General features: G+C 37.3%; 1 protein-coding gene across 2 annotated transcripts in view; it reads left to right on the top strand.

The window, feature by feature from the left end:
* The window catches only part of NUP58 (nucleoporin 58), a 36,062-nt gene extending 26,251 nt beyond the window's left edge, over positions 1-9,811 (top strand). For both annotated transcript variants that reach the window (XM_014879690.2, XM_014879691.2), the window contains exons 15-16: positions 2,507-2,602; positions 7,837-9,811. In XM_014879690.2, the coding sequence (XP_014735176.1) occupies positions 2,507-2,602; positions 7,837-8,006 (266 nt within the window). In that variant the 3' untranslated portion in view covers positions 8,007-9,811. The remainder of the gene's footprint in view (positions 1-2,506; positions 2,603-7,836) is intronic.
* Positions 9,812-13,206: the final 3,395 nt, after the last annotated feature.

Here is a 13,206-nt window from a genome sequence, read left to right on the forward strand (position 1 = left end):
CCTGAGACATTAGATCACATCATAGGTAACACATGGAAATTTTTCACCTTTCAACTATAGGGACCTATTCCTGCTTGTATTAAGATGAGAATAAATGTTTAAAAGTTACTGCAGTTCTGTGATCCTGAAATCTATTTGCTTTAGCAGTCACTCTGTGCCTCAGTGCTGAGGTGGGGGAAAAAAATCTCTCCCCCCCAGCTGAAAAAGCAACATGTGAAAGTGAGGGAAAAACATATCAAAATGTTAATAGTGCTGGTGGGGACTATATTCCAGGAGGACACATGACTGAAAAAGTTAGTGATATTAAAAAAATAAAAAAATCAGAATTCATGTAGACCTTGTGTTTTAAATGTAATGTGTTCTCAGCACTAGAGCTACAGATAGAATTTAAGTGATTAGTAGAATCTAATCGGCATGTAAATTTCCTGTCTATATAGGTTGAGGTTCCTACAGATACTAATGTCTTCTGAAGCTTTTATAAGATCTGCAAAGAAAATTGTTACATCTGCTGAGCATAAACATAATGTGGTTTTTCTTGTTACATCCTCACTTCTCCGCAGCCTCAGTCTCCATTCCTGCATTTCACCTATGACCCTCACATATAAGTCAGTGTTGTAATGTATTTAAAATAATTGTCACTCAGTATTGGGGAGATGATGTAACCTGAACATTACATGAGTTTTACCTTATACAGTCACCTTGATAATACCTTTAAATCTACCAGTGTCTCTTGTCATCAGATTTTAAGTGTTTTCAGATAAAAGAAAATCTGTATACCTAAACAAACAAAAAAATGTGAAAATAACGGACTAAAAGGAAATTACTTCAGAATTACCAGTTTTTCCTGCAATGTTTTAAATGCCTTAAAAAAAACCAAAACATAAAATTCTTCAATTTCTGCTGAAAAGGTTGTAGACTAAAGATGTTCATCTGTCTTACCAATGTAAATAAATGAACATTCTAACTGCTTTTAGTTTTGTCAAAAAAACCTGACTTGTATTCTCTTTTTTTTCCTAGCTCTCTGCCTAGGAAGGTATTTGCTTGCATTATTAATTTGCAAAATGTCTTTTAACAAATCCATAAGACTATCTGATAGAAGCAAATGTAGAAGAATAAATACATACCTGCAAAATAGCATGTAGGTGTGTTCTTGGAAACAAATTGGATGAATGATTACTTAAGTTTGTCTGTGTTTTTAATCTTAGGGATTTGGTGTTTTGAACAGGACAATTTCTAGTGTATGCTCTTGAAGTGCCATATTAATTGGGAAAATTTGCTCTTTCCTTGATTAATGTTCTGTATACTTTGTCAGTGATAAGCAGAGGCTTTTGTATTTAAGTATATGGATTATTAGCATAGATTCTATGCTTCATCAAATATTTACAGACACCTCGCCTGATCGTTGGTTATGTATTTCAACCTAGATAGGACAAGAGTGTGTCATTTAAATGAATTGTCTTACACAGAAATGATACTTGCCATTACCTGCCCTTAATAGCCCTTTGATTTAAAAAATCTCAGAAAACTTGAGAGCACTGCTCCAGATAGTGCATTCAGTCCCTGCCGCTTTTAAAATCTCAAAAATATTTTTGTAAGGGAATGGTAAATGCTCAGTTTGCAGTAAATGAAAGGATTTTTCTTGACACTTGAAACTTAAAATGGAAGCATGATTTCCTCAAACATAAACACAAATACGGTTTTCTTTTTGAAAACCTGTGACAGCCAAAATCAGAAATTGTTTTCTTACAGTTCCTATTGTCTGGCCTCTATTTCAAACTGCAAATATCAATTTATTTTTCCCTTCAAAGTGGCCTCTTATTAATAACGCAATTTGAAACCTTAAAAATGTGTATTATGAAATTCTGAATGTGAATTGCAAAATCAACAGAATTAAATTTTGTCACAGCTATAAATTTATGGCTGCCCTTCTACGATGATTTTTCACATTAAATATTGTGAAATTTGTTTCTATTCTCTATTTAATCTATTTTGTAGTTTCCTAGATAAAGTTGATCCCTAATAATCTGGGAAGGGAATGACTCTAAAATAAGTCAAGTGTAAACTGAAGAAAATGCTTACTCTGTTTTAAGCATAATTCTTTTTTTTAGAGTTGTAGATGAAGATTGTGACTTTGTGTAATAAAAGTCATATAACTTGTATATGAAATTTCTTAGTTTGGTTACCATTTACTGCTAATTTAATAGCGATTCAATAGAAATTTCTTAAAACAGGTGGTGTGAACTATTAGAGTTTTATAACTTTTCCTTTATTCAGTTTTGGATTTTAAAGGTAGTATTTTTCTGAATGTTTTCCAGTTTGCCCTGTTTTCTTAACACAATGCTGTATCAAGAATAAATACTCTTCAGGCAATAATATTATGAATATTTGTTTACCAAATAATGCTTAGAATTATGTTTGGGTGTAGAATACTCACCAGAAACCTATGTGTCTTTAATTGCTGTGTCTGTAATTTTTTTGTTGTATGTCTTTACTATTATTCTATTAGGATTTGGAAGTAGCTCTGCCTTTGGAAGTAGTGCCACAGGAGCGTCATCATTTGGGTTTGGAACTACAAGTAAACCATCAGGAAGTCTAAGTGCAGGTTGGTTTGTTTGTTTTGAATTAAAAAATCAATTTTTTCTTAAAGCAAGTCTTATTAAACTGCTGTGCTCGCTCCAAGAAATTGATTGTTTAAAGTTTCATGTGTTTATCACTATTAACGTCACTGTTTACTTGCTAGAGACATATTTTCAGATAAGTTTTTGGGTTCTGTTAAAAGTCTCCTATGTAGACAGTATTGAGTGAGCATTAATGTTTCCCATTTCATGATGTCTGTCTAGTTAGGAGTGGAAGCAGGAGATAGATGCAGCCTCATACACAGAAGAGCAGTTGTCACTTGAATGCATTGGTACCAGTTACTGATTGAAGTTACCGTATAAATTAGTGACAAATATACTAGTCATTTGACTTACTGTATTTACAAATGAAGTTAAAGTTATTTTCTGGAAGCCCAGAGATTTCCTTAAAAACGCATAAATGCTTACTCTATTTGAATACTAAGTTCTATGTATTGTATCTCTGTATATATTCATAATTCATTATATTAACTACTTTGAAAACATTTTTGTGGCAGTTGAACTACACAGTACTCATTTAGCTATTTTGGTTTCATTTTTGAGGAGGTAATAAAATTAAAATATGGATGCTGTTGCACCTTAACTCAGAAGTCTGAAATATAGCTGGCATCTCTGTTTACCTTTTGAATAGCAGTATTAGCTTACTAAGCTATTACTAAGCAAATAACTTCTATAGTCTGTCTTGCAGTCTTTTTTCAGTGGCACATTGAAGGAGGATCATGTCTCAAGAAAAATGTTTCATCAACTGCCATTAAAACAGCATTTTGCTGGTATTTACTAGGAAGTGCTATGATTTTTATTTTGGATTCTTCTTGGTTAGTGGTGAGATTTTAGGCCTGTAAAGTACTTGAAGCTTTGCATTACGAGGTAGAAATGAATGGCTCACTAAGTTGTGTAACGTTCATGAATGTTAACAGCCTAGTGAATTCTTGATGGAACTCTTTACAGTATCGCTATCTGAGTATCGACCTTCTTTTACTTAGTTCTTAATATGAGAAACAATTGGAAGGCTTACACTGCTTATGTTTTTATCTTGTGGCCTATTATTCCTGAGTCTATATTAAATAATAAGCAGCATTTAAAGCTGCCAGATTACAAAGTTAATAATTTAGTCTTTAACTTACGAAAAATAGAATTAGAAAACTACTTGTATGGATTAGTTGTCCGTCACTAAGGAAGTATCAAGCCAAAGTAAATAACAAGTCTGTCTTAGCAATGCTGGTGGTGTGCAGAGGCAACATTTCTCTCAAACTAGGCTTTGTCATGGAGTCAGTGCCATCAGTCTCTTTTGCAAGTGAGGGGATTGCACCCAATAAAACAGATTTGTCAGTTGTCTCAAAAGAGTCTCAGCTACAGAAAGTAGCTGAATAAAAACGGATGAAATGTAATTTCTGTCATTTTGTGCTTAGAAAATCAAATGGTCATGAAATCCTTTTCTTGACTGGGCCTATGGAATAGAAACCACTATTAAAAATTTGGTGGCCCAGAAACACACTTTTACCTTTTATATCCAAAACCTTATGGCATATAGCATCTGGATTGCTTATGATCTTTAATTGAGGGTGAATAAATGGGTTTGAATGATACCTGAGGCTAGCTAGGTTATATATACTTTTTAAAAATTTATTGTGTCCTGTTTCTTAGGTATCATTAACAGGATCCTGAAAGCATATTCTGGTTTATGTTATACTATAGTGGTTGCATCTTGTTTCTGAATCTATTTCTTTGAAGAATCTAGGAAAGTGGGCTAGATATGGATTATAGAATTCACTGTTGTTGCTGCTTGGGTCTAGATATGAGCAGTTAAGTATTTTCCCAGACAAACGTGTCTGGGAACACTAGATAAGTATGTGTTCCAACGTACACTGTTCCAGGCTGCTCAGGCTGCCTCAGCTTTCTTCCACAGATTTTCCATCAGTTTGATCTTATCTTCAATCTAAAATTATTGATCCCAAAATTGGTTCTGTCAAGTATTTCATTTTTATGAGTTAGGTTTAATTGCTTTAAAAGATGTGCATGTGGTATTTGTCGTGGTATTACTGCTCTTCTCAGTTTCACTTTGTGTGTTTGAGGAAAAAAATTTTAGTCTTCTAATAGTCTTTGAGCACCTTCTAATAATAATTTTGGCTTGGTCCAGGAATGGTTGTTGTGTTCATCAGTAGATGAAAAGCAGAGCAACTTCAGTTCCTTGCAGTTTCTTTAGTGGACGCAGTTGTGAGAATGAACAGTGTCTCAGGCGTCCCTCTGAAACACACAGAGAAATTGGAAAGCTGACTCCAAAACAAGCCCCATTTAATTCCTACTCTTACTCATTTAATAGCAACCAAAAAGGCTGATGTTAGTGGGCTATTGTAAAGGACATTAAGACTCTCAAAGTAGTGGGAAAAGGAAAAAAAATCACTATTGAATTTATTTAACAGATTAATAAAATATTAAGAGGAAGAGCAGTGTACAAACACAATTTTTGTGAAAACAGATGCTGAATATATTTTGAAGAACTGAGTTGGAAATTCTTGTTGGAAACTTATTTGTATTGAAGAAATTCAGCCTCAGTAAATGAGATAAGAGATAATCAAGTGGGATCATGGCCGGATGCGCTCATACTGCTGAAAAACAGACTTTAATATAATCTAAGAGCAGCTTTTAAATAGAGAGGCTATAATGAATTGGTCAAAGCTGTTCTTGAAATAGTTTTTGATCTAGAGCACCCATTGTGGTGTGGGACATGAAAGCAGGCACGGATTGCCATCTGGTGAACTGCTGTTTCTCCCTGTAGTATTAAAATTACCCAGAAAATGTTGTTAATGCGGAGGTGTGTATTCGCCTTTGGCTTACTGAGCTAAAGGCTGACAGAAGCAGAGATGCACAAGCCCAGTGAATGAAGTGTGATCATAGCACCATTCAGGGAGATGTGTCCTTGAAGGGCAGATTGGCATTTACTTCCTGAAAAATCACTGTTCACACATTCATAATACTAATTTCAACAAGAACATTGTTGATCACATTGTACCTATGGTTGGTTGAAGATGGTTGAAGACTTCGTGAGACTTCAGTCTAAACTGAGCTGTTCTGTGACTGATTGTCTTTTCTTGCCACAGGAATAAGACTCAATGTATACCTTGTTTAAGTTTTTTACCTTGAAGACTTTTCATTGGAATGTTCATCTTTAGGGTTTGATTTACTTCTCATGAAACTTGGTACCTTTGCCTTGTTATGCTGCCATAGGGATGGGAGAAAACCATATAGATGAATTTCACGTCTGCCTTTCTATACTTTTATGGCTGCCCTTAACGTCACTTCTAACAGTTATTACTTTCCAAGTTATATCTAAATTAACAAGCATGATCTCAGTCTTCTATCTCATAGTTTGTGCATCTCTTACTGTAATATTACTCAAAGTGTAGGCTGCCTTGCCTGCATACTTCAGAATAATCCCTGCATCTAGAAGTAGCAAAGTGGAGGTAATTTATGAATATTTTACTCTTGCCTACTGAGCTCCTGACACTATACATCACATGCAGCTTCATTATGAATGGCATTCATGATGTTTTCTATGAGAAGCAATACTTGCCTGTTATCTGGCATACATGAAGTAAAAAGGTAACTTTTCATTCTTAAGATTCCCTGATACATCTTAGCTGGGATACAGAGTTATCAGGGAAAGGGAGTAACACTTGCATGTGTTTCACCACTTACATCCTAGGATGAGAGACACATTAGCCCACAAAATTTAAACAAGGCCCAAATAAACACTATTAGTCACTATCATTAGTCACACTAGATCTGCGCAACCATTACACCAACAATGATTTCTATGCAGGCAACTGCATGCTATAGGACTGTGAGTTACTGGAATGTTGATAATGAATTTTCTTGACAAGATGATGTATGTAACCGAAGTCCAGACATTGCAGGAGGAAGAGTTTCATGTTATGTTTTGAAGTAGTTCATAATGCAGTGTGTTAGAAACAAATGAGAGAACAGAAGACATCAGGCTTGTGAGAGCTACTTTCGGATTCTGATGAGACAACCAGTTGGGCTTTTATTTCTGTACTCCAAAAATATTTGAAACATTGAGTTGAAGTACTGATGTGACCAAAGGATTGTTTCAACTGTCTGCTAGAGAACCAATGAAGCAATATAAATAACGCATATTGAGAATACACTCTTTCTTGATTGTGAACCAGTCCCATTTTTCTTATTATCTTAATTGTTTGCAGGTTTTCATATGTAACTTGTATGAAGCTCTTTGTTAAAATCTGAACTTGCTCGTGTCTTACTTACTATTTTGTGGTCTCTTGAGACAACAAAAAGTGAACTTAAGAAGTTCTGCTTCCTATTAAGTAATCTTTGAGAAATTTGTAGCATTCTTTAATAGTTACAATTATTATCTAAGTTGATTACCCATAACTGATACAAATTTATAAAAGAGAGATGATTTAGTGTTACTGTTGCTGGAAACTGTAGGGGGTCTTTTTCAACTGATCTTGTTTCATTTCGTAGCACCAAATGTTCAGTTTGTTTACCTTGATGGAAGAGGGTGGAAGAGTTAAAATAGCACAATTTACTCAGCCAGTCATGCAGTTTTTCCAAAGCTTTGTTTCCCATGCTGCTTTTTGCTTTGTCATAAAGGATGTTTTTAAATCCAAACAGTCTGGCAAGGATTTTTTGAGCCATTTCTGCCTCACGTCTAAGGTTGGTCTGTGCCACGTATGTTATAAAGGCGGGCCAAGGTAGCCAAGTCAGTAGGAAGAAGGCTGAGCACTCCAGCTTTGCCATTTCTCTGCTGTGAATGAAGTGAGTGGTTGGTCCATGGTCCACCTGTACCTGCTGCCTTCCCTCTCACCTTAGGAGTGCATTGCATGTTTATGCTGAGAACTTGAGGAATTATGGTTCTTCTCTTGTACAATTTCAGTGGGAGTTTGTGTGCTATTCTTGTATGGGTAATGGTATAACAGACTTGTGATTTAGGCTATAATTGTTTGTACTCAATGAGGTGGTCTCTCTTAGTGCTGTATTATCCAAGTTGCTATGGTAAGTCCAAGTGCTCTAGCAACGTGGTTTACCATTGTTGATCCAGGTTGGTATAGAGTGTTACAGCTGCTGATAATAAAGTGTCTGGTGGTAAAAACTTAAAAGAGAACAAATTTACAATCCTGATATAACTGATATTTTAAAATATTTTTCCCTCCCCCATAAGGCTTTGGGAGCTCGACTACATCTGGGTTTAACTTCAGCAATCCTGGCATCACAGCATCAGCTGGCCTGACGTTCGGGGTGTCTAATCCTGCATCTGCAGGCTTTGGGACAGGAGGGCAACTTCTTCAGCTGAAGAAACCTCCAGCTGGAAACAAGCGAGGGAAAAGATAGACACCCCTTTTAGGGAGGGGGAAGCGCATCAACTTTCTTCATCTGAAAAGTCTATTTTTCTAGATTGATACATTAACTAAATTGCATCCCAGGAGATTTATAAAAATTTTGCTACTTTTCCCTAGTGAAATCATATTGAACAGCTATTTTCTTGTGAATAGAAACCTGTTTATGTATTTTTATTTTGGGCCCTAGTTTTAGAAATGTTCTATACTGCATTATTATTAAAGAATCTTGTAAAATCATCTATTTAACCTAATGTTAGTAGCAGAATATTTTTTGTTAATAAGCTTTATACCATATGAATATATGCATATTTGTTTTTTTTGTACAGAAAAAATATATTCTAGTACAAATACTAGAGTTCATATCTTCTGTTCCTGGATATGGCCTTTCAATCTACTTCAGGGTGTTTTTGTGTATATGGATGTAAATATATACAGTACAGTGCACACGTCTGTGTGTATGTATGTGTATATATATATATGTATAAAACACAGATGTGCATACCTTACCCCATAGACAGATCTCCTTTTCCTTGTGTGTTCTGTTTCTCCATGTTGCCCTGTGGTCCCGTATCTTGGTGTTCCTAGGAATTTCAAATAGCGGGTCCCAGGCTGTGTCATCATTGCTTCTGTGTTTTGTTGTTTAAAACCATCTGAAATACAATGTTTACTATTTCATAAAGTTTGGTAGATAGTGGTTGGTAGCTGTTTTGGTTTTGTTTTGTTTTTTTTAACCTTTTTCTTGGCCCATTTAGCAGCCAACTCTAAAGAAGAATGAGATTTTGACAGACATTTAATAGGTAATGTTCCCAAACTGTTTTTTGTTTTTTTTTTTTTTCTTCTGAGCTGAAGAATAGGGCACTGCAGGATTTCAGCTGAAAGCTTAGGATGCAACAAGGTCTGTGTGCAAACAGGAGCTGACAGGCTAGATGAGCTTTTCCCTGCATTTGAGGGAAATAGGATGCACTGTCCTTATGAAAACCCGAATTAAGTATTACAAACCCAAGTTGATTCATGAGCTTCTCATCAGCACTGCCTTAAAAGCAGTTGAGCATCTGCTTTCTAAAAAGGTGTAATACAGAACTTGGTGCTCAAGAACAGAGGAGGAAAATGATGTAAATTGAAGGTTAAGGCTACTGCAGTAGTAGTTTATGAATCTTACATACCGCAACATCATAGCTTGTTGTTTCTGCATCTACAATTTGGTGTGCACTAGGAATATCCAGGAAAATATCTTAAGAAGGAAATAATAGATCAACTGATTCTTTGCAAATAATGATACCAGACTGATGTGTGAGCATGAAACTTTGGAGCCAAGTTGATTTTATGTGGAGGTTTTGTCATTTGCTTTCTATTGTTAAAGTGTTACTACCATTTTGTATGTTTTGGAAGTGTCTGCATTCAGCAGTGATTACTCTTTGACAAATGTTTGGTTTGTCACTTAATCTGATAAAATTAAGGGAAACTGAGCACAGAATTCTTCACTTTTGTACTTGTATGTTATTGCATCTTTGTGAGCAGTCTCTTAGGAAGGGATATGTGTTTTTTTTAATGTCACATTAAAATAAAGCTTACGGTTTATTTTGATTTCAACCTGTTTTTAAACTTTTATTGGGCTGCAGTCAAAACTGTAATGTTTGTATTCCTTTGTTACTGCTTTTTTTAATAGTTAATATGTTAAACCACTGGACTCTTATAATGTATTAATTTGTGAAACTAGTTCTAAATGTGTACTGTTTGTCCATATGTGCAACTTACCATTGTGCAAACAATAAAACAATAATGCTGTGATCCTTGTAATACATATTTGCCTGAGAGATCTTTTCCTGTCGTTCTCCTACATTATAGGAGAAACAAAAACCTCATTGGCTAGTATGTAGAACTGTTCTTCCTAGCAGAATTGTTCTTGCTGAAGTTAGGGCCATGATCCTGGATTGGAAGTGTGGAGGGAGAAGGTGTAAAAGGAGGTATTGTATTGTGGGGTTTGTCTAGAATTTCTTCACGGTGCACGATATAAACCTGGATCATGGTGTAATGTAACACAGCGCTAGGAATGGTTTTGTAAATTGGGAAACAGCCTGAGCCTCCTGGGTACCTGTGCTCTGATTCTTTTCTGGTTAAACAGCAGTTATGTCTTAATTTAGCCTAAGTGATTATATAATAGTATAATCACATGTCGTAGTACAAACTAAAGTCAAAATTGGATTTGAAATAATTATATTCCCAGACTATTATTTGGGTGGTTGAATTTAGCCATGATTTTTGGGGATCAGCACTGTAGATGCTGTTTCAAATTATTTTTTACTCCCAATTTAAAGATGTGTTAATATGATTAGAGTGTAAAATACAAATGCATTCAAGGTCTGGCTTGGTTTTCTACAAAGCCGGTTAAGAAGCTGACCTATATTTAAACATCATAAAATTAAATCAAGTCTAGATTATCTGTTCTGAAAAGAAAAAAAAGTCTGGTCTGGAAGAAGGTTCAAGTCCACGTGCAAGACGTGGTTTTCTGTTAGTCTGTACTTCGTGCAGCTGTGGTATAAACTTATGTATATGACCTCTTTCTTTTACTGGAAGTAACTTGTTTTTCTTTCAGCATTCTCCCTAGGATGAAGACAGCAGGAGAAGGGAAAGAGCTATGCCTTAGATTGCTTGGTTCAGGAACCTCTTTCTGATCCAGGAGTTTCTTTGTGCTCGCATGTGTCTCTGTTTTTGTCAAATCAGTTACCTACTTATTTCTTGTGGATTGTGAGGGAAGAGACTGAAATAAGGTGGAGTGGGTCAGAGTTTATGCATCTTTCTCACCACAGGAAATCCAAATTCAGCTACACTCCCTTCATCTACATGTTCCTAACATAATTGCATTTTGGATCATGATTTGCATTTATAGCATCATTTTTTTAAAAATTGAAATAAGGTTCAGGAATGCAGCTTTAGTGGCCTTCCCCCCCCTCTCTTTGATGTCAGTGGTAATTCTTTAGTTATTTCCACTCCACTACTCATGAGGACAGTAGAAATAATTCAGTCATTCATGTCAGCTCAGTTATGTTACTGGTGATACCTGGAATGTTTCAGCAGAAGCAGCATCTTGTAGATTCTTAACAAGAAATTAAAAGTATCTGTCAGTACCATAGAGTGTAAATGCCTTATGCTCTATTAAAAAAATTCCCTAAGACTTTTTCAAGTTTCTAAGTACACAAAGAACTATCTATGTGTAAAAATTTCCAGCAATAAATTATGTAGTTTTGGGACTAACTGCTGGGATTGTGCTGTCAGACTGTTTCTTACTTCTCATTAAGTACCTGCAGCACTGAGGCTGCTGTCTCCAGACACTGATGGATAGTTAAAGTATTACAGTAATTGACTGGTATGGATTCTCATGGAAATGGGCACCTGGGTTTGGGGAGGGGTGTGACACGGAGTTGATGCCTGCAGCAGCTCTGGAAGACCCTGATTACTCACTGCAACAGTGTCCATGGAGCTCCAGCACAGCTGTGACATGCCATCTCCACTCAACCAGGCTGGGACGTTCCTTAAAAGGAGGATGGAGGTGTGATGGGAATGAAGTGTGGGGAAGAGGTGAGGGAAATGTAAGGCACAAGGCTTACTGCTGTGAATGGGACAACTCATTTTAATTCAGTTCAGGATCATTTCTTCTGAGCTCAATGTTGAATGTTCATCAGGTGGCAGGAGCCTGCCAGTTGCATACTGACACCACAGGACCCGTGTGGGAGTAGCACATGCAGTAGTATGGTCCATGACCTGCCGTGTCACTTAGAGAGCTGCAAGTCTGTGGGGCTGGATAGGATCCACCCAAGGATACTGAAAGAGCTGGTGGAAGAACTGGCTGAGCTACTTTCAATCATTTACCACCAGTCCTGGCTAACCAGGGAGGTCCTGGTTGACTGGAGGTCAGCAAATGGGACACATGCCTGCAAGGAGGGTCAGAAGGAAGATCCAAGGAACTACAGGCCTGTCAGCATGACCTCAATATTGGGGAAGGCCATGGAGCAAATAATCTTCAGTGCCATCATGTGGCATGTACAGGACAACCAAGGTATCAAGCTCAGCCAGCAGGGATCGTAAAGGGCAGGTCCTGCTTGACCAACCTGTGACAAGGTGACAATCTCAGTAAATGAGGGAAGTGTATGTCTTCCACTTGACTATTGTAAAGCCTTTGACATGTTTTCCCACAGTGTCCTCCTGGAGAAAGTGGCTACTCATGGCTTGAACAGGTGCATTTGTATCAGGTAGTATTGTTGCCAGCAGGAGCAGGGCAGTGACCATCCCCTGTACTGGGCACTGCTGAGGCCACAGCTCCAATCCTGTGTTCAGTTCTGGGCCCCTCCCTGCAAGAAAGACATGGAGGGGCTGGAGCGTGTCCAGAGAAGGGAAGGGAGCTGGGGAAGGGTCTGGAGCACAAGTGCTGTGAGGAGCAGCTGAGGGAGCTGGGGGTGTTTAGCCTGGAGAAAAGGAGGCTCAGGGGAGACCTCATCACTCTACAGCTGACTGAAAGGAGGGGGCAGCCTGGTAGGGTCAGGCAACCAATGATGGTACAAGAGGAGATGGCCTCACGTTCTGCAGCAGGTTTAGTTGGGATACCAGGGAAAAATTCTTCTCTGAAAGGCTTGTTGTTAAGCACTGGAACAGGCTGCCCGGAAAAGTGGTGGTCACTATCCCTGGAAGTGTTCAGGAACAATGTCCCTGGTGCTTAGAGACATGAGTTAGTAGTGAAGGTGGCCATTCTAAGGTTAATGGTTGGACTTGATCTTTTCAGTCTAAACAATTCTATTACAAGATCTATCATCTTTTGTTTCCTTGTTGTAAACATTTTCTGACACACTTTTTTTAAGGTGGTAGAATTTTGCTGGACTTCAGTATTTGAACAATCCTTCTGACCCATTTGACTCCTGTTGCTAGGAGGCTTTTTACTTAATGCTTTTTTCACTCCGCCTCAGGAATTTAATCTTTACAACCCATGGCTGCTGTAAATGCCACAGTGAAGAGGTGAGTGGGCTGCGTGTTTGAGGAGGCTAGCTTTGTTTTCTGTTTTCTCACCCTTTAGAAGTAAGGCAATTCTAGCTTGTTATGAACAGGTTATGATTAAATTTAGAAGCTTCTACAAACTAGAAGAGCTTCTGGTTTGATTTTACTTTTCTTTGAGTACAGATCAGCCCCCACCAGGATATCGAGTC

Source organism: Sturnus vulgaris, chromosome 2 (assembly GCF_052056855.1).
Source record: "Sturnus vulgaris isolate bStuVul1 chromosome 2, bStuVul1.hap1, whole genome shotgun sequence".
NCBI classification, from domain to species: Eukaryota; Metazoa; Chordata; class Aves; order Passeriformes; family Sturnidae; genus Sturnus; species Sturnus vulgaris.